At 56.7% G+C, this 20,244-nt stretch overlaps 7 protein-coding genes and 1 non-coding gene across 8 annotated transcripts; 3 read left to right on the top strand and 5 right to left on the bottom strand.

The window, feature by feature from the left end:
* Positions 1-1,658: 1,658 nt before the first annotated feature.
* On the top strand, positions 1,659-3,524 carry VTJ83DRAFT_5707 (uncharacterized protein; the record flags this gene model as incomplete). Its single annotated transcript, XM_071012337.1, has 1 exon — positions 1,659-3,524. One exon carries the CDS (start codon positions 1,659-1,661, stop codon positions 3,522-3,524), a length of 1,866 nt encoding a protein of 621 aa, XP_070865082.1.
* A 1,203-nt stretch (positions 3,525-4,727) lies between these two features.
* Positions 4,728-6,161, bottom strand: VTJ83DRAFT_5706 (uncharacterized protein; the record flags this gene model as incomplete). Its single annotated transcript, XM_071012336.1, has 2 exons — positions 4,728-5,080; positions 5,195-6,161. The coding sequence occupies 2 exons, from the start codon at positions 6,159-6,161 to the stop codon at positions 4,728-4,730; spliced, it is 1,320 nt and encodes a 439-aa protein (XP_070865081.1).
* Positions 6,162-6,482: 321 nt separating this feature from the next.
* Positions 6,483-6,554, bottom strand: VTJ83DRAFT_t121. Its single transcript has one exon. It is a non-coding gene; the product is annotated as a tRNA-Thr (tRNA).
* Positions 6,555-6,787: 233 nt separating this feature from the next.
* On the top strand, positions 6,788-7,480 carry VTJ83DRAFT_5705 (uncharacterized protein; the record flags this gene model as incomplete). Its single annotated transcript, XM_071012335.1, has 3 exons — positions 6,788-6,899; positions 7,018-7,042; positions 7,102-7,480. The coding sequence occupies 3 exons, from the start codon at positions 6,788-6,790 to the stop codon at positions 7,478-7,480; spliced, it is 516 nt and encodes a 171-aa protein (XP_070865080.1).
* A 1,109-nt stretch (positions 7,481-8,589) lies between these two features.
* VTJ83DRAFT_5704 (uncharacterized protein) lies at positions 8,590-9,449 on the bottom strand (the record flags this gene model as incomplete). Its single annotated transcript, XM_071012334.1, has 3 exons — positions 8,590-8,611; positions 8,785-9,227; positions 9,369-9,449. The coding sequence occupies 3 exons, from the start codon at positions 9,447-9,449 to the stop codon at positions 8,590-8,592; spliced, it is 546 nt and encodes a 181-aa protein (XP_070865079.1).
* A 1,542-nt stretch (positions 9,450-10,991) lies between these two features.
* Positions 10,992-12,794, bottom strand: VTJ83DRAFT_5703 (uncharacterized protein; the record flags this gene model as incomplete). The annotated part of the gene is made up of 1 exon (XM_071012333.1): positions 10,992-12,794. The coding sequence occupies one exon, from the start codon at positions 12,792-12,794 to the stop codon at positions 10,992-10,994; it is 1,803 nt and encodes a 600-aa protein (XP_070865078.1).
* A 616-nt stretch (positions 12,795-13,410) lies between these two features.
* Positions 13,411-18,229, top strand: VTJ83DRAFT_5702 (uncharacterized protein; the record flags this gene model as incomplete). Its single annotated transcript, XM_071012332.1, has 2 exons — positions 13,411-14,985; positions 15,041-18,229. The coding sequence occupies 2 exons, from the start codon at positions 13,411-13,413 to the stop codon at positions 18,227-18,229; spliced, it is 4,764 nt and encodes a 1,587-aa protein (XP_070865077.1).
* A 593-nt stretch (positions 18,230-18,822) lies between these two features.
* Positions 18,823-20,029, bottom strand: VTJ83DRAFT_5701 (uncharacterized protein; the record flags this gene model as incomplete). Its single annotated transcript, XM_071012331.1, has 2 exons — positions 18,823-19,777; positions 19,848-20,029. The coding sequence occupies 2 exons, from the start codon at positions 20,027-20,029 to the stop codon at positions 18,823-18,825; spliced, it is 1,137 nt and encodes a 378-aa protein (XP_070865076.1).
* Positions 20,030-20,244: the final 215 nt, after the last annotated feature.

Raw genomic sequence — 20,244 nt, 5'->3', positions numbered from 1 at the left:
GCGCCGAATGCGACTGGTGGTTGGTGGTTGTTGAACCTCTGGGTGGTTTTGCCCCAGAATAGGCAGCTTCAGGAAAACCCTCAACTCACGTCAATGCGACGTCGCCGCGATGCTGCACCAGCCGCGGTGTTGAGCGTGCCGCTTGGACGATCAGCCGAGCCGACAATGGAAGGAAATCCATGCACGAGGCCTCGAAAGACGCCATGCACCGAGAGAGAGAGAAACCTGCGGGCCGAGGGCAGCTCAACAAAAGAAACCACCCACAAAAAAAGCATCATCAGACAGCGCCCGAGCAGACGAGCATGGATTCCAAGGCTGAACTGAACGCCTCGACGAGGCCTGTCAACCGCTTAAGGTTCTGCATCCAGCTTTCAGATGCCGTCGTTGTCAGAGCCACGCGAGCCAAAGAGCCCGGAAAGCTTGGCCGAAGCTCAAACTACCCATCCATGTCGGCGTTGTGGCTTTCCATCCCCGCTTCGGAGGGGCGTCTCCTAGGGGAGGTGGAACGCTCATTCATCAATGCGCTCGTGCGTTCCGGGTCATGCTTAGAGGCTTAGGGCAGCAGTCCGTACTGGGCTGGCCGAGGATGTGCCTGATCTCCTATCCACTGTCGTCGAGGAAAACGAACGTAGAATACAGGATGGCTCACGAGGAGGCTTGGGGGGGGGGGTTCAAAGTCTAACCCTCGAGGCCGTGCCATAATCCTGATGTCACCTGGCCCCGGCCTGAGGCAACAAAAAAGGGGCGGACCCTGGACCTGCTGTTTTGGCGGGAAGGCGCTGGAGGCGCCCAGGGCCAGCTGCTGATGGACGGCAGGGGCCCCAGGCTGGCCTGCCGTGCGCAGCGCAAAAAAACCCAGCTCCGCCCTGTTCGTCACAGTCCGGATTCCTCCAGCCCAGCCTCTCCTCACACCCTCCACTCTGCACCATCGCACACCATCCATCAAGAACATTTGACTTGTCCCGGGTGGCATCGCCATTCTTCATCTTCACGCTGCTCACCACGCACGCCGCCCTTGTCGGCCATCTACGCAACTAGAGCCTCGTTCCCGCCAGTTCAACACGACGCCACTCTCCTGATTTCTTCGCGGCCGCGGCTGAGGCATTTGGGCGAGCACGACGCCGATCGCTGCCCATCAATCAAGTCGACCCTCGCCACGGCCAGATTCGACGTTGCCCATAAACGCCGCCGCCTCCCCATCCCTTTTTATCGAAGCGGTCACAGCGGCTACTCGACCCTCCGTCTCCAACAGTCGCTTCCGTCCCCCGACCGTGTCAGCTAGACCGTTCAACGCGCTCCCTTCTCGGCGCTCCAACCAACCAACCAACCAACCAACCCCCCCTCCCCCGGGCTTTTGATCTCCCCGGGCTTGGACGAGTTTACGGTGGTTGTTTTGACGACGGTACGCTCATCCGATCGCTCATAATCTCAGACAGCCCGGGTGTGGTATCTGACCCTCCTCCTGACGAGCAGGCTACGTGACCTCCGTTGTCTCTCTTCCGACTGCTATCCCACGCCGAGACCCGAAGGCCTATCTTTTCCGTCCTTCCTTCGTCAAACCTCCAAGCAAACGCACGACGCTTTCAAACAACTTGAACCGTCTTCGTTGGCATTGCAGAGTTTCGCGACCGAACCGCGTCTCGTGAACTCGCACCATCATGCGAGAAGCCAACTTCAGCATACCCAGCGCCAACAAGGCATGCGTCGGCATCACGACGGCGTTGTATGACCGCCGCGCCCTCGATTGCACATCGACCCTCCCCCTCATCAACTCGCTCAACCATCTCGCCTACCTCACCACTTCGTCGGGTAGAATCCGCGATATCCTGACCGTCGATGGCGGCATCGAGCGGCTCGTCTGCATCCTCAAGGAGGGTCGCAGCAAGGACATGATGGAAATGTGGAAATGGAACCTGGCCTTTCAATGCGTGGTCAACATCGGCGTTAGGGGCACGGAGGCCGTGCGGACCAGGGTCGTCGAGGCCGACATAGTCCCGGTGGTCGCCACCATCCTCGACAACTACCTCAGGGTTATTGAAAAGATCCGCGAGAAGACCGAGGAGGCAAAGCACAAATCAGACCACCACAGACATCGGACCAGCAACAGCAACCGCGTTCACAAGTCATCAACCTTTTCCTCGAGGGCGGGCACCCTGGACGTCGACCAACGAACCTTTCGCAGGCAAGCTCCGCCGCCGTCGATTGACGTCTCAGCAGCCCTCGCCGGCCCCTCCGCGACGGCGATCCAGTCCAACTCCGACCCCACACCCACCGCTCCTCAGTTTCAGATCACCTCTCCAGGCGATCGGACCCCGCTAACCGCCCACCGCCATCCTCACCACGTGATTGCCTCCCCTAGCGCCGCCACCTCCCAGCCAATCGCTCCCGTCGTGCCATCGATGGACACCGCAGATGGTTTGGCCGTGAGGCCTGCCGCCCGAGATGTCGACCGCCTCGGGAGCACGCTCACCTTCTCCCGCCGGGTCGCGTCGCAGCCGGCTTCTCCGACCACGCCCCTGCCTCCGCCGCAGCTCCGATCTCCCACCGTGCGCCCCACGTCCATGACGGCTGCTGCTACCCGACCGCGGAGACGGCCATCGATTCGCCATCAGCATTCGACCGGCGTCGAACCAGAGGACGCCCATGCCGACAGCGTCGTGTCAGAGGACTCTCCTGACACCGAGATGTCCAACACCGGGGAACCTCAGCCCGCCGTTGGCGTCCAAGAGGTCGCTGTGGAGGACGGCGATAGCATCATGGCCGGCGGTGCCATCGATCTGGAGCCATCAACAACAGCATCCGAGACGCAGGATGCCGGCACTTTTAACATCGCGCACCAGGGCCAGGCCGAACCGAGCGTGACGGCCAACAACGCGCCAAGGCCCGTTGCGCCCATCAGCCTGTCTCCTCACCGCCCCACCCTGACGAACCAGCCGGTACCGACCCTCACCAACGCCAGCATCCCGCGCTACCTCCTGGAGCGCCATGTCTACCCTAACCCCTCCATGATCGCCGCGATGCCGAGGGAGGAGGACGTCTTGATGTCGCTGCAGCTGCTCGCGTACGTTTCCAAGTACTGCAATCTCCGCAAGTACTTCCAAAACAGCCACCTCGTCCCCAAGCTCAAGATCGGGAAGGAGATCCAGCTCCTCGACGGCGTCGACCCGGCCGTTCTCGAGCGCGAGCTGGAACAGGAGGAGGAGAACCTGGAGGAGGAGTACCTGCTCCCCAACGATCTGAACATCTTCCCCCTGGTGGAGAAGTTCACGGTTAGGTACCACAGCACCGACATGCAATACTGGGCCGGAGTGGTTATGAGGAACCTGTGCCGAAAGGACGACAGCCGGGGCGGTATCCGCCAGTGCGCCTACTATCAGTGCGGCAAGTGGGAAGAGTACACGCGACAGTTTGCCAAGTGCCGCCGCTGCCGGCGCACAAAGTACTGCAGCAAGGAGTGCCAGAAGAGTGCCTGGGCTTATCACCGCCACTGGTGCATCGCCGTCCCCCAGCAACCAGCACAATGACAATGGGCATCTTTCAAGTTGGGCGCTCCTCCGCTTCAGGGTTTAACGTTTGGGGTTTGATTTGTTGGGGCTTGGATCCTTGTTTATTGATACCCCCCCGGGCCTTTTCTCTCTCGCCTGTCCTCCTCCCCCCCTTTCCTGCAATACACACCCCGCAAGCACGCACGCACGCACGCATACACGCACGATCAAGGTCCTTTTGGTTTTTCCTCTTCACATTGCATGGCGTTATATCGTTAATGTCTACTGGATCGGGAACCCCCTCTGCAAGGCGGATTAGGGTAGCATGGTTACATCTCTTGTCTTTCTGTCACTTTGTCTCTGTCTTCGTCTCTCTGGTGTGAGCATGGTTGGCGTTGCACGATACCACGAAGCATTTCTTTTGTTGACGTCCCCCTTCCTCTTTGCTGTACTCTCTCTATGTGTGTTTTTTCTGGGCAGCACCCTGTTTTGCAAAGGCAATGGGCATTGGCTTTCGATTTTGTATGTGCTGGCACGGCTTTTGAGGGCTATGGGTTTCCTCGACCTCATATCGTTCCAGACGCGCGAGGAGGTGTCATAAGAGTCCTTTTTTCTTTTTTTTTTTTTTTTTTTTTTGGTAGTGAAGCACCAATGGAAGGGCATGAAATCAAATGATGAGACCGTCCAATGTCTCCTGGGCTGGAGTGTCGTTGCTTCTCTCTCTACCTACGACGGATGAGAGAGATTGATGCTTGAAGCCCTGCCAGGTATATCAAGGATCCTAATACTAGTTTCTCTGCTCAGCATCTGTCATCCACCATCGATGCCATTCCCCATGATGTATCCACGTGATGTTGTTTTTCCTCTGCAGCAGGCCTATCCTCACTGGTCTTCTGTCAACAACCCTGCTCCACGGATCTGATGGATAACGTAACATACGCGACGATGCCCGAGGAGACATGCCACCTCCGACACTTGCTCTTGCTTAACGTCTTTCAAGGATGGGTACCCAGCCAGCCAGCTCCCTGGAGGTTTGGGAAGGGAAACCCAGGTTTGAGCGTTTCGGTTGTTCCATTCTGCTATACCAAAGGGCAGGGAGGCACAAACGAACCATGGTTCAAGATGTTGCGTCTCGAGCTCGGACCGAGTACCCATTATCTCATCCCCAACCTCGCCTCGACTACCTATGGAAACATACACAAACTCTCCCCCCGAGTCTCCGGCCATGCTAGCTACCCTCATCTACCTCTTCGCAGCCATGCTCTTCCTCCTACTCTTCCCCGGCCTCGCCGCTTTCACCCCCTTCTTCTTCCCCCCACCGCCGCCGAAGCTGCCGCTCTTCATCTTCTTGGCGTTGAACCCGCTCAGATCGCCCGACGACATCGCGTCGCCCGACTTGGAGAAGCGCTTCTTTCCGCCGAAGCCGTACTTGGCGTCCTTGCGCTGGCGCTTGGCGCTGCGCTCTCCCTTGCCGTCGCCGGGGGACTTGCGCTTCTTGGAGGAGCCCGAGGCGTTGAGTTCGTTGTCGACGGCCACGTCGAAGAGGTCCTCGGCTTCGGTGGCGCCCAGGTTCGCGGATCCGTCGGCGGCGCGCTCTGCGGAAGGAAAAGGGTGAGTGAGTGAGCACGTTGGCTTGGGCGAGAGAGAAGGGGGAAGGAGTGCTGTGACGTAAGGAAACAAGCCGTGAGGAAAAAGAAAAAAAAACGTACTCTTCTTGAGGAGGTTGATCTTCTCGAGCGCCTCGCGCTTCTGCTTGGCGCGCTCGAGCTGCTTCTGCACCTGGACCTGCTTGCCGAACTTCTTGAGGTCGCGCTGCTTGCGGGCCTCGGCGGCCGCCTTCTTGGCCGTGGCCTCCTCGACCAGCTTGGCCCGGACCTTTTGCATGGTCTCGTCGCTGCGCACCGTCTCGGCGAAGTAGTCGGTCGGGCGCGTGAAGGGCACGCCCTCCTTGCGCAGCAGCGCGCGGCCCTGCCGCGCCGCCTCGAGGGCCTGGTTCACGAAGGCCAGCTCGCGCTGCAGGTCGTCCTCGACGGACGGGATGGAGTCTTCGGTGCGCTTGGACGAGACAACGGTCTGGTGGAAGGCGAACGGCACCTTCTTGGGGTTGGTGTCGAGGGCGAACCGCCGCAACGACGTTAGGAGGGCTTCCTTGTTGTTGATGGTCTGGCGCACGCGCGTGCCGGCGGCGATTTGCTCCTCGTCCTCCTCGTCCTCGGGCTCGAGCTCGTCAACGTCGATTTCCTCCTCCTCGTCATCATCCTCGCCCTCTTCATCGTCCTTGTTGTCTTGCAGCTTGCCAAGCTTCGCGCCCTGGTCCTCGTCGTCCGAGTCGAGTTCTGATTCCGATTCCGAATCGTCTATCGCCTCGATGTCGATGTGGCCAATCCCCTCGTCGCCGCTGGCGTCTGACGAGTCGCCGTCGCCCTCGCTATCCTCGTCGCTGGACTCGTCGCTCCTGGGCTCCTCCGTCTTGCCATTGGCCTCAGGCGCCTCCTCCTCGCTGCTCTCCTCCTCCAGGTCTTCCTGGTTGTCGACATCCATCTTCTCAACGGTCGGTTGCTCGGCAGACTTTCTCCTGCTGCCGTCCTTCTTCTTCTCGGCCGACGTGCCGTTCACGGCTTGTGACTTGGGCTTTACGCCCGCCTTGGGGGATTGTGTCGCGCTCTTCTTCGCCATGGCTGCGGTTGGTGGAGACGTGATGTGAAGCATGCAGCAGCGATGGTCAAGTGCCCGTCGCCGAAACTTTTTTTGGTCGTGGCGATAAGATAACGTTCGCAGAAGTGGGGCGCGAGATTGATGAACATCCCTAACCCTGGAACATGGAATGGCCCCGATGAAAGGAACCATAGGAAGTGCGCGGCTTCCAGGTTCCAAAACGGTGACGAACGGCGCATTTGGTCGAGCGCCATCATTCGGTCCACGAGATACAAAACAGGCAAAAATGATGATGCACATGTAAATAAAAACAATGCGAAAGTTGCAAAAGATAAGTTTCAATGCCCACAGCCAGAATCGAACTGACGACCTTGTCATTACTAGTGACACGCTCTACCACTGAGCCATGCGGGCCCTCTTCATTTTCGGATATCTGAGAACTGATCCATACTGACTTATAAAGTGGACCTCGTTAGACTGATGCTACGCGAGATGAGACTCCGATGTGGATGCGGCAAACGAATGCCTCTGTGGTCAAGTATCTTGCTGTTCTTGAAGTCGGTTATGGTGTCTGCTAGGTGGACTGGGAAGTTGATGGTTTCTCTGCGGTGGCAGTTCCCACAACCTGGGGATTCGAGCATTGCCACATGTCAACACCGTTTCCAGTCACGCCAATAATAACACAGCTCTGCTTTCGACAAGAAAGGCAACCTTGCTGGGACAGTCATAAATGCTGTAAATACCATTGTTACAACATAGGTGCGTGATTTTTTGGGAGGGGGGCACGCTACCTCGACTCACATCGGCGGAGGGGGAGGATCCTCGGTCTCCCGAGACTGACATAGACCACCCACACTGTTGTTGTCAACGATGCAAGGCTCCATCCATTACACGCAGGTGCTGTAACAAGGCATACGACATCAATGGGAAGCATTCACGGGAACGGATCAAATGTGTCGAGCCGGCCTCAATTGCTACCTAAGTCCTCCCCTAAAAATCCACGACCCGATCTGGGCCCAGAATACCAGAAGGAGATTGACAGAGAGAAAAGTCTTGGAACCTTTCGCCATCCTGACCGCACCCACACCCTTCCAGAGATGATGGCAGGGCTGCGCGCTGTGTGTGTGATCAAAATTTCCTCCGATAGTCGTGTGCTTGAACGTCGCCGTGATGGTGTGGAAAAGCGGGTTGTCGAGAATCGAAATGAACGCAACGCGGGTGCTGAGAGAACACGGGGGTTGGCGGTGGTGAAGATGGGATCACATTTTTGGGGCGGCCGGTCGACATTGTCATTGTGGCGGAGGGCGACGGAACGGCATCTCCTGGCGAATTCTTCGTAAGGGGTGGTCCTCGGCGGAGAACTGGAGGCGTCCCTTGACGATGTCATGGCAAGAATAGGCGTGTCTTGTCGTCTTGCGACTCGGAGGCCAAAAGGACCCTCCAAGATTCAAGATGATGGCAGGAGACGGAGCGTCCCGTACAACCGCTCGCACCGGGGATACTGGTTGTCATTTACATGACAACGCAGTAGGCGTTGAAGTTGGTCTGAGTGGAGGGCTGCATGTTGATTGATTGGGTTTTGCTTGAAGCAGATGGTTGACTGATGGCTTGTTGTGGGATGGGGAGGAAGAAGAAACTCGGTCTTGGAGTGGAGGAAGGGGGCTTCTTATACTTTTTTATCAACTTGGGGGTTATGACCGTCTCAAACTTGGTGGCTGTGATGCTCCCTTCCAAGAGTCGCTAGATTCTGTCGTTGTCCGGAGTGACAGGGAGAAGAGCAGGCCTCGCTGAGATGTGGTATCCTTTGCCACCGTTTCAACAGCCATGTTGAACAAACACCCGCAGAGAATATCGCTTGGGACCCTTGTTTCGGCGGCGAGGAGGTTGGCATTATGCTCCTCATATTGTCTCTTTGCTCTCGAGGAGTCACCTGTAGACGGTGATACTGGACAATCTCAGGGGAACGGGCAAACATGTGGACGCCATACCCACTTCGAGAAACGCTGTTGGTCGGATTCACTTTTTTTTTTTCTTTTTTATTCGAGAGCCCAAGGCCATACAAATCTCGTAGAAGTTGCTGTCAAAGGCCCGTCGCACATGGAGTCTCCTGGCGTGGTGGCGTTTGAGCTTAGTATTGTTCCCCCCTGAACCCCTTGATATTGTTGGCATAGCTTTTTGTTTGCATATGCCGTCCCGCATCACAAAAACGGCAATCCTTCCTCGAGTACGATATCAAACCCAGCCATGCATTTTTGTAAACTCTTGTACTCAGTCACAAAAGAAACAAACGCCTAATGCTTGCCCCTCAGTTCCGCGGTTTCGTATGTTCGACCTGCACCTTTTGCGCCTCGGTTCCGGGTGGCGTGGGGAATGCCCTCTCAAAGAAATGTAAACATAGAAACAACCGATATCCAACATCGACACGTGGGTGTGCCCTCAGATCAAGTGCCTAAAATCGAGAGAAAGGCAGCCTGGTCGTGGTCAGCGGACGAAGTCGATTGTTGGCAAGCGTAGCAGATCAAAGACAGACGGAGGGTCATGTCAGAAAAATAGGAGAGAGGGAAAGCGGAAGCAACAGCTCAAACCAACGCCCACGGGAAGCGAGAGGGAGAAAAAAAGAGAGAAAATAGACGGGGGGACTCACCATTTCCCTTTCAAAGTAATCACCACCCATGGGCTACCCGTCTCGTCCACCTCCTTCTCCACCTTGGAGTGAAAGCAAATCGCGCTCATGATGCCGTCCCCAAACTTCTCATTGATCACCGCCTTGAACGCGTACCCGTAGTTCTGCACAATCTCGTACAGCCGATAGATGAGCGGCTCGACGGGAGGCATGGGGCCCGACCTCCCGCGGTCGGGGAAGCCCATCATCTGCGCGGCCACGTTGGTCTCGGGCGACAGTTTTAGCAGCTCGGTCAGGCGGGCCACGTCCTCGGGGGAAGCGCGAGCTTGGCCGTAGAAGAGGGCCGCCACGGCAACCTCGCTCCGGCCCAGGGCACGGGCGATGTCTTCGAAGGTGAGCCGCATGGCCGTCTTGGCTTCGAAGAGGGCTGCAGAGTAGGAGGGGAGGCGGTCGATGATGGAAGACTGGGCAAGTTCTGACGTCAGCAAGAGGGCCCTTCGGGAAAGCTGCGTGAATGAGACGGGATAGGGATGGCTTTGCCAAGTGTGAAAATGGAAAGGAGCCAAAGGAGGTGTGAGGTGCGCTGCAGCTCACTGCTGTCTTACATCGAGGGAGGCAAGGTTCTGCCGCTGCTCCGCGATGTGGACGATGGAGTTGCGGCGGGCTCGCTGCATGTTGTCTGCCATGGTGTCTCGCGTTCAATGCGATGCTCTGGAGGTAACCTGTATAACCCGAGTGTGTTGCCGTAAGGTCTTAGCAATGTCTTGTGCGTATCACGGTATCACGGTGTACCATTTCCAATCTTTCTTTCATAGATCTCCCCCGGGAAACGGGAGCCTTAAATAGTCACCCATTTGACTCGGGTGAGCCTGCCCGACCCCTCCTCTCGCCCGGGTCGCTTCCACACAATGCTGAATGGTGTGCATGCGAACTGTTACGTGATGAGCTCATCAACCCCACACTTGGTGGGTGTAAATCTGGGGACCCGTGGACCGTTGATCCCCGCCGGAGTTAAACCGGGGATTCGGCAGTCACCTGCGCTGTGTCAGTGGCTCCAAACAGCATGTTGCTGTAAGGTCTGAGCAATAACTGCCCGGACTCTTTGTGCTCTAACCAAGGCCCGGATACCGACGTTCCCCCGGGGGATGCGAAGCGCAGCGCAGTCCTTCGCTCGTCACCTTCGCCATTACGTCGTACCTCGCTCTTGCATTGACCTTAGTGCTAACATTACATGGTGTTAACCTCATTGTTGCCATTTTAAATGTTGATTTTGACCTCAACCTCTGCTTGCGGCGTAGTTGATGTCCTTGAGATCAATTTTATTTGCCTGACAGTCAAGCCTTATATGTACACACATGCTCGAGTCTGTCGCACCACGACCCAAACCACCACCACAAACCGTCAAGCTCGCGACAGCAACGGAAAAGAAAATAGAAGCACCCTTCTTTCTTTCTTTCTTCCTTTTTTGGGGGCAATATTTGGTATATCTACAATGCTAATTCTTCGGCGAATTACCCGAGGAAAGCTCAGAAAAAAGGTGCTGCAGTGCGTATCGTTCAGAGGACTTCTTCATCTTTGCCCGGCTCGTATATGCGTGGAACCTTGTGGAGTCATGTTCGGTTCTGACCACCTCAGTTGACCAGTTGTTGCCACGGAAGTTCATGGAGGCATGGCTACCTACCTGTAAGACGAAGCGAAGTGCCACTCACTTCCCGGGCCTTCCTGTCAATGTACTGGACTTTAATATCTAGACAATCGCAGAGAGCCGATGATGGAACTTTCATGCCGGCTGTTGCCTTGTCAGGCCGCTGCACAAAAGAGCCTCCGGACCTAGGGTATAAGTGCGCAGGCACTTGCCGTATCGCCAAACATCAGTTTCGTCACCCTGCGCGGCTGCTTTGTCCGGACCTCGCCCCCTTTTCTTCTGTGCCCCTAACCCCCAGATTAGCTCTTGTTCTCAACCTTGAGCGCTAGAGGCTGTTCCGGCAGACATCAGTGTGTTAACCCTCCTGCGACTGGGTTCAACGAGTGGCAGACGTCAGGCGCGTCCTATGTTGAGCCGCAACCTTTGCCGCCCGCGCCAACCTCAAATCAGCTCGTCACGGCGGTTGGCATCACCCCATGCTGTCATCCAACGACGGGAACATTTTGAGTACCCTCGTCCTTCTATTTCGTTTTGTTCTAGGTAGCCCTTTGGTGTTTTGTTTTTCTATCTTTGGTGTCATGTTCTAGGGACTCCTCGCGTGAAGTTGAAACCCATCCCTTGATGTCCCTAACCTTCGTTTCATGTTGTTCTCGCCCAGGCACCATCGAGGATCGCACTGGCCTTCAGGACCATGTTGACATTGAGATCGGTGTTGTACAGGATTCTGTTGTTGGTTTGAAGTCCTAGAATGATAGTTCTGTGAAAGCTCATCGTCGTTGTCGGCCAAGGCGTGTCGGAGTTGGCGCCTGATTTCTCTGCGCCACTTCCCCAGGCTCGAAACCAGAGGAACCATAACTAGCCCAGCAAGTACCCAGAACAGGAGGCCCGCCGGCTCAAACCATCCTAGCAGAACCGCAGCGGTACGGAGCCACGACCCATCTGGTTTGTTCGTGGCTGGCAACCTCTGGTCAACCCCCATCCCTGGCTCATCGTTCTTCTTTGTGACGGCGCCACGAGGGGCTGGGCCGCCAAGCATCTCATCTCGCGGCGTGGCTGGGTTCGCAAGCGTCACCGAGCTTGAGACATCCGATCCTTCGCTCACCGATCTTCCGGGTGGTCTGGGAGTCAAGACTCGAAGTCGAGACCGCAATTGGGGAGGTGGTTGTGGGAAGTACGGAAGATCTGGGATGGGCCCAGCCGCCGCCAACATCAAATCCTTCATGATCGGATCAGAGAGGTCCTGTGACGAGTGCGTCATAGCCGGCATTCTCGCGTCGTCGGCTGGCGGTGTTGCTGGCGCAGGCCTGGGGACCGGCGGCGGCGGCGGCGCTTGCAGACTGATCTGCGGTTCTGGTCGGGGCGTGGGTATAAACTGCGGCAGCGGTTGAGGAGAAGGTGTGAGTTGTGGCAGCGGTTGAGGCGAAGATATCGAATTCCGTGGCGCTGCTTGGTCTTGAGCCGGGACAATGTCGTGAAAGCTCGCCCGTAATCCTGAGGAAACCTCGACCGGGATGTTGGCCATGTTTTCTTCTTGCATGGCAGCGTCCAAGCCTCGAGCTATGTCATCCAGCTTCATGTAGCTCGTGTACTCTCTCGACCACTGAATCTTGGTCACCGTTATCTCATTTCTGCTCTTTCCACCAAACCGGAACAACTTCTTCAGCGTGTCCGAGAGCCTGACAAGCTTTCCGGTGATGTGGACAGACATATAAAACTTCGTGGCGTTGTGCTCGAGTGCAAAGGCCGTATTAAACTGGTTGCTGTGCATCGGCTGTGCCTCGAACGAATTCTCCTTCAAATCCCACCGTAGCTGGTTGCTCCAACAACTGCCCTTGGTCGGAATGGTATGTCCCGAGAACTGCCAACGCTCCTGCGTTTGTATAACTTTCTCCGTGCGCATTCCGAGCCCGCCGCCTCCAAACCCGAACGCCTGTGCTTCGGGCACGCAGCTTTTGATCTTCCGCTTCAGGATTGGGACCTTCTCGCCGCAAAGGTTCTTGGGGCCGTAGTAGCTAGTAAACTGGACAGGGTAGAAAGACTCGTCTTCATCATCTTTGGTCAAAGTGACCGTGATCGTGGCAGAACTGAGCCCGTAATCTTTCGGCTGTCTGATATCAAGGTCCAGGTACAGGATTCCGCCTGGATTGTCCGATGGCCCGATGACTCCCCACTGGGATTTGGTGAATAGAAACCGGTAGTTGACCTCGACCTTTCCAATTTTCCTGTGTCCAATGCTCATGGGTGTAGAAGTAACATTGTCGAACCTCTCCCAATCGCATCTGCCATACTTCGTCGCCGCCTTGCTCGGAACTTTGGACAACAGCAACCGGGGCCGCTCGCGTTGTGCTTCCGTCGTTGGAAGATAAGTGGCTGGTGTCGTCTCCATGGCTGCACAAACTTTGGGGTTGAGTTGACGGACAAAACCACCTCTGCCTATTCGGGGAAGCGAGCACCACGCATAACATGGCACAAGTAAAGTATATTGGAGGAGGAGGACGAGGAGGAGAAGGAGGAGAAGGGGGAGGGGGGAAGGGGGGAGGGGGGGGGGGGGTGGTAAGAGTATCAACAAGCATCTGTCCAGCCACAAGGCTGAAAGCCTCTTCCTGCAGGTTAATGATGCATGCAAGTTCCCAGAACACTGCCACAGCCTCCGGATGGGGAGACAGAGACAGATGAGTCAACTTGCGTTGGCTGTCGCAAGGCAGAGTTCCAAGTTGGAGGCCGCCGCCTGCTGCATATCTGATTCGTTTGAGGCGCGAATATTGATTGCTTCGAGGTTGGATGAGGCAGATGGCATAGTATCCTAAGTCCTGTGCTCAGCCGCCCCCGCCCCCCGCTCTGGTCCCGTGCATTCGGTATTATTACATACATCCGCAGCCTCGCTGAGTCCAGAGTGTTTTGCAGAATCATAGTAGAGAAAATGAGAGTTTCTGAGCTCATCCCTTGACGACACACATCAACGTTCGAAGTTGAACGGGTTCTCAGTACCCCTTGGCGACATCATGCCCTTGAAAAGACGGAGAGAATCGCGAACGAGTTACCAATCCAATCCAAGATCGGACCCTTCAAGTCCATCCGAGGTCGACATCGAGTCCTACAACTCGTTCGAGTACGACGATAGCGACGATCCAGGAGATGAATGCAACGTGGACGGCTACACACATGAGGAACCCCATCAACACCTGGCGGAGATGGGACCCTCCGAGGAACCCAGAGACCAAACATCATTCACTCGACATAGAGTACGCTTTGAACGACCATCCGGGCGGACAACTAATCATACCGCCGTGAAAATTGCGGATCGCACAACGGGTCGTCTACGACGTGAATCAGAGGGCTCCAGACGTTGGGATGCCTTCGATAATCCGTTTAGCCTCGACGCCGACCACCAGACAAACAAAGCGATGACCGTTTTCAACAGACCGAGGCCAGCGGAGAGAAGGCCAGACAGTCGCCCACCACCAGCCGGAAGGTTAAGGAGTTCTTCACCTATGGGAAGGTGGCTAGGTTGTCCTCCACAGACCGGGGGCTGGCCCGGTAGTTATCCGCCAGAGGGAGCATGGACAGGTGATCCTCCGCCAACTCAGGGCCGGCCCAGCGGTTCTTGGCCAGCGGGAGGATGGCCAGCTGGTCCTCCACAAACAGGAAGGTGGCCAAATGATTATCCGCTAACTAGGGAATGGCCTCGTGGTACCCCGCCCCGGGAAGGATGGCCGGGTGGTTATATGCCAACGGAAGGGTGGCCAGCCGGTCCTCCACCACCGGGAATAGACCCTGACCTCCATACTGGCCTCTTCGGGCCGTTGTCTCAACCATCCACAAGGGTCCATGCCCGCGATGCGCCTCCAAGCTGGGGCGGTCCGGCTTATGCTCCAGCCCCTTGGAGAAGGCCGGGCTATTCTGATCCAACTCGCGTCGGGCCATATGATAGCTTTTCGGCCTGGGACAAAGCAGGTTATCCTCCACCAGTCCGAGATCAAGGTTCCGGTCTGCGTTACGCAAACCCTTGGATTGACAGATCCCTAGCACCGTCTCCTCCACCCACCAGCGCCGATTCTAGCACTGGTTCCCGTGAGGACCCTGCGGCTGTGAACGGCAGAGGCCCTAGGCTCCCCGACCAGGCTAGGGACGAGGCTGATAACACTCCAGCCGACTTAGTACTTGATCCCTCACAAGGAGGCAAAGACATGGCGCTTCGCGTGGATATGGATATCCAGGAAGATTGGTCTGAAGATCTTGAGCTCTTCTGCAGGCTTAAGAGGCTTGGCCTTATTAAGGAAGCAAAGGAACACTTCCGGTCTTCTCTGGGTCACCTAAGAAACATTCCGTATCTTCGTGTGCAGTATGCCGAGATGCTGCTCTTTGCCGGCTATTACAAAGAGTTTCAAGACCTCGAATTCGTATCTCCAGGCAACGAGATAGCGGATGGCCATAGCCAGGAAAAACTAGCAGCCAACTATGCCCTTCTAGATCTTCTATCCCAACGGCCTATTTCCAACTATATCGATGGAGCATGGCAGGTTGTGAGGAGTACCCTGAAGTCTCTAAGGGCTGATTGCTTAATCGGCTCTACAGAGGTTCGTTACCCGTTAGTTCACAATACTCCTGGTATATCTAACTCTATATTCATAGGTTCAGCTGCTTACGTTGTGCCTCCGGGTCCTTCACCGGATCGAACTTTACTCAAACGAACGTATCGTCAGGCCGGCAAAGCCTTGCGCAAAGCATCTATTCGACTGGCCACAGGTGTATCGCAAATTGGTTGCTGAGACATGCATCTGGGATTTCAAGGACCTATTTATCGCAGCTGTCTTCACTTTCGGCTGGGAAGATACGGTCACACAGTTCTTTGGCACAAGCAACCCCCTTCAGATTGTAGAGACCCTTCTCAAGGATTGGAGCCGTCCCGTTTTTGACGAGTCCTCCCTTATGGGCCTTCTCGATCTCCTTACCTCTCTCATCCTTTACAACCACATCGACACTTACAACAATTCTACCAAGCACCGTTCCCTTCTGTTGCTTCGCTACGCAACAGCCCTCGCCGACACAATCAAGCATGGCGACACAAATCTCATGAAGACTAGGCCGTTCGTTCAGTGGCTTCTGGCCAAATCCATTCTTGCCATGAAGCCACCCCTTGCTCCCGCAGAGACTTTAGAGAGTCGTGGAATTTTGAAGCTGAATCTGGGCGGTGGTATTGATCTCCCAATTTGCGTTCCGTCTCGGATAGGTCTACGACCTGACTGGAACGAGCTTGCATACCAATCTGACCAAGAGCAAGAGCACGCCATCGAGGTCGCCATCAGGGTTGCCGAGAAAATCGGCGACCACAACCTACACGCAGACGCTCTAAAGCTGCTCATTCTTCAATCAGAAAATCCAGAGCCGTGGGTTGTTAAGCTCGCAAATCTCCAGCTGGATGTCCAAGGTGATAGAGATGGGTACATTGCGACATGCCTGTCCAGCTACCTCCTCCCGAACCCAACCAGCGAAGGAGCGGATCTTCTTCGAAGAGTCGTACAGCCTATCCAACCAAGAGATGGGCTCAACGTGAGGCAATGCGAAAATTCTACCCTTCACTGGGCCACGATCATGTTTGGGCTCCTTCTTTTGCCGCTGGACGACGACGCCGAGTCAAGGCCTTCCATGAAAGCGTTCCTTGGCTTGGACGGCACGACACTTCCCCCATACATTACGCAGTTCGTTTCCAGTGTTCTCAGAGTCCCCGTTTCAGAATCCAAGAGATCCCTTCCCGTGGATGATCTCCAGCCGCAGAACAAAAAAGGCAAGGAAAAGGCTAACCCGGGCCCATCTGATCCCTTGCATTCTCGCTTCGAGCCCAGGGACCGGAGGTATTCCGAGACGCGCGACAAGCCAGGCCTTAGGGATCCTCCAGAATTTGACGCCCGATATTTGCTCCGAAGATTTTCTAACGATCGGGAAGCTCCTGTCGCCTCAGGGTCAGCCGAGGATGACTTTTCGATGCCCGAGACTCCCTGGACAGCTTTTGATGACCAGCCACCAAACCCATTCCGCAATGTCAGGCATCCTGAAGTCCAGGTCAATGGTCGCCCGAGTGACTGGTACGAGAACCATCGATCTTCAGCGCGGGTTGATAGAGAACGGTCCGGGGAACCCCAGTCTTCAACGCGAGCTTCCGTTAGAGAGCGCCAGCACTCCAACAACTTCGGCAGCTGGGAGGGTATGGAGCCTGAAGGAATAGGCGGGCTTCGACGGAGATGGACGCATGAAAGCGAAGGACGGAATAGCAGCGGCCCGGCCTCAATGCCATTTCGAAGAGAGAAGAATACCGGCGAGCACAGGACTGAAGACGCTCCTCCCGCCGCTCCCGCCGCTCCCAATCCGCGGCGTAGGAGCAAGGAGGTAGAGAGTGAGAGGGGGCTGGAAACGCCCGAAGTGGCCGAGACAGACGAGGTCATAAACCTTTGTTTCTCAGGCGAGTTCGTGACGAACCACGATGTTCAGATTGTGGTGCAGGACAAGAACAAACCCAACAAGTTCAAGGTTATTCGGCTTCAGAAGGAAACGCCGACTTCCAACCCGGCGCCCGAGGGACCTGCTCAGAAACAACCGGCATCCTCGACCGCAAACCCCGACAAGGCCGAGAAATTTAGGCCTTTCACACCGAAGGCTGAGAGCAGAAATACGAGACGAGCGAGTGAAGATAGTGTTTTTGTTGAGACCGGCAATCCGAGAGGGCCACGAGCGTCGGAGGAAGATGGGCCGACAACCATCCGGAGGCCGTCACGCCGATCAACAGTCGAAGATGTTGACGAAAAGGATGATAGGCCGCCGCGTTCGAGCTCTGCCGGAAACGAGGCCAAAAAGACGGCCGACGGCCGTCCGGAGATGGATAGCTCAAAAAGTGCGAAACCTAATCGAGCAAACACCTCGGCTGAGCCCATTTCTAGATCCCAAGAGTCAAGGCCAGTCCGAAGCACAAGCCAAGTGACTGGGGCGGGTTCCAGGGAGCAAGAGGAGGAAGAGGAGGACACCGAGACAGCCGCCAATCCTATGCCGCAGGCAGCTGAACCAACTCCTAAGCCACAGCGTGCGCCAAAGATCGAACCTGGCCAGACGTCTGAGGATACCGCCATCTCTGCCAACGACGCTGCCATCGTTTCGTTGTCGCTCTCAAAACCTCAGGGGCCTAAAGGCAAAGAAGCTGACAGGCCGCCATCGTGGCTAGCGTCAAGGGAAACGATGTCCACAACACCCATCGCGACATCATCGTCAAGCGGGCGAGAAACAGCTACAAATCTACAGCTTGCTCAACAAGGCACAACATCGCAGAATGCGGTTGTGCTGGTACCCGTCCCAGTGTACCTGGCAGGGGAACCTCCATGCTTACCAACGGGACCAGACGGCGCCCAGATAATCTTTGCATCCATCATGGCATGTGTGCCATCACAACCGCAGGCTTCATTGGCAGAAGAGGACAGCCGGGCCGTATCCTCATCGTCCGGAGTTGTTGAGATTACCGATGAAGAGGACATTGAACCCCGAGACCTCAACAACGACAGCAACAACAACGACAACATCAGGAGCAGCGGGGATGGTGGCGGTAGTGATAGTAGTTGGAGAAGGTCCGATTATGAGATTGGGATACCTGATTCTGGCTCGGAGGGAAACTCTTATCGCCAACGGCTTCAGGAGAAGAATGGTAGAGGAGTGGAGAAGAGGGAACTCGGCGACGTGGACGATGTACCCGACGAGGATGAGAGCGACACAGAAGATGAGAGTGGCGGGGCCAAGATTGAGAAGCATAGTCTGTTGGAGAGAGTCGATACCAGCTGCTGAAGCAGGAGAGAAGCGGCGGCGGTGGGAGCAGCATGGGCAAGGGAATGTTATGTCTTGGCTTCATACCGGGCGTTGAGGGGTTGACCGCACACACGGTGAGATTTTCAGGGTTACATCTACGTCCTATCTACACAGTACAAACAGAGAACCCATGATGGAACATTCATGACTACGGTAGTGTTAGGCAAGGCGAAGCAAGCCACCTTCATGCCTTCATGGCAGCGTGAGCGAGCAACATGAAATCCCACCCATCCATCCTACAACTCCGGCGTTGTGCCCCACACCCCGTGGGTGTAATTCTGGAGAGCCGTGAGCTGTTTTGATCCCCACACAAGACAAATCGGGCACTTGGCGGACACCTGGAAGCGGGCTGGGGAACAATAACATCGGGGTGCTTGTACCATGTGGCAGAAGATTCACGAGGGGGGACGGCTGGCTGTCACACCACACCGAGGCCCGCCCTCGATGCAGCGCCTTGTACACCCGCACGCCAGAGCCGATCTATTCCCAAGATGATCTCAATCACATGCTGCGACACACAAACTACCGTCCGGGGCATGATCAAAAAAGACAGACGACATGCTCGGGTTCCTCTACAACGCTCTTGGCTTCGTCCAGTCCTGCTGGGTCGCCGCCTCAAGGTCGTCCACGTTCAACATACCAATCCCCTCCTCCACCAGCAGCTGCCAGAGCCGGTTTCGAACATGGATCGGCCAGGCCGGCAGCGCCCAGTACCTCGAGACAAGCCCTCGCTCACGCGCCTCCCTCAGATGGGCGCGGATGGTCGCTAGCTGCGCTACCCCCGGGCCTCCCTTCCACCACACAGCGCCGATGGCCTTCCAGAAGCTGACGCTCGCGTAGTACGAGTTGGTCCAGTTGAAGGGGGAGTTCTCGAGCTTGTCGAGGGGCGCATCGAAGAAGGCGTCGCGGCGAGGCTGCAGGCTGACGATCTGGTCGAAGGGCGTGTTGCCCGTGCCGACCACGGTGATGGGCTGCTGGTGGAACTGGCCGTCCTCGTAGTAGCTGAGCCACCCCCGGTCGCGTAACGGCGCGAGCTGCTGCATGACCCAAGGCCACGTTGTTGGGCCGTCGGTTTTGAGGTCGACGAGGAGGACGAGGGTCTGCGCGGGGTCGGTGTCGAAGACGCCGACGGCGCGGCCGTCGGGACCGGAGGGTCCCGGCTCGGCGTTTTTCCTGGTGAGGATTTCGACAAGCGGGTTGACGTACAACGTCTGAAAGGTCCGGTTGGGCTGCAGCGACGCCTTTTCGTGGCCGACAAGCAGGTCGCCGTTGCGGAGCCAGACGTCGGCCTCGACGCCCGTGCAGCCGGCGTACAGAGCAGAGAAGAGTGGAACCTTTCGCCAGTAATCATTGTGCGAGTGGCACGGAACCGGCATCACGTCGCGCAAGAAGTCGGTCGGGTACCAGGCGAGGTCCTCGGTCCCCGTGCCTGGCCTCCCCCAGTTTTCGAAGGGGTCGGGCCGGCGCATCCCAACGAGATTCCGCGCGATCTTGTCGCCAACGTCGGCGACGAGAAGGGCCACCGACCTGGACGTAGGTCAATCGCTGGTGCAGAGGAGAGCGGGAAGTTCGAAGCAGGGCTCGTTCTCTCACTCACAGAGAAGCCACCCCGAACATGCACGAGGGACGGGACCACTTCCACCGGCGTTTGTGGCGAGGCGTCTCCGTGCTGCCGTCACTGGAGTCATGCACCCGGCTCTCCTCATCCCCCTGGGCGATGGGCGCATACTCGGCCTTGCCCTCCGGCATGAGCTTCTTCTCGGACCTCCAGGAAGCCATGATGGAACGAAGTCTCGCAAAAAAAGCAGGAGGCTTGGTTCGTGAGGGGAACTCCTCCAGCTGCACGGTGCTGGCGCTGGAGGTGCTTGGGCGCTCTGAGTCGGCGCCGAAGAGGAGCCCAGAGGGGCCCGGGCTAGCGTTCACCGTAGCGCCGAACTGCGTAACGGCTTCCCAGCCTCTGGCCTCCACCCGACCCACCGTCGCCGATCCCATGA

Source organism: Remersonia thermophila, chromosome 5 (assembly GCF_042764415.1).
Source record: "Remersonia thermophila strain ATCC 22073 chromosome 5, whole genome shotgun sequence".
Classification (NCBI taxonomy): domain Eukaryota; kingdom Fungi; phylum Ascomycota; class Sordariomycetes; order Sordariales; family Chaetomiaceae; genus Remersonia; species Remersonia thermophila.
Note: the sequence above shows the minus strand (reverse complement) of the source record. Positions and strands in the feature narration are given on the sequence as shown.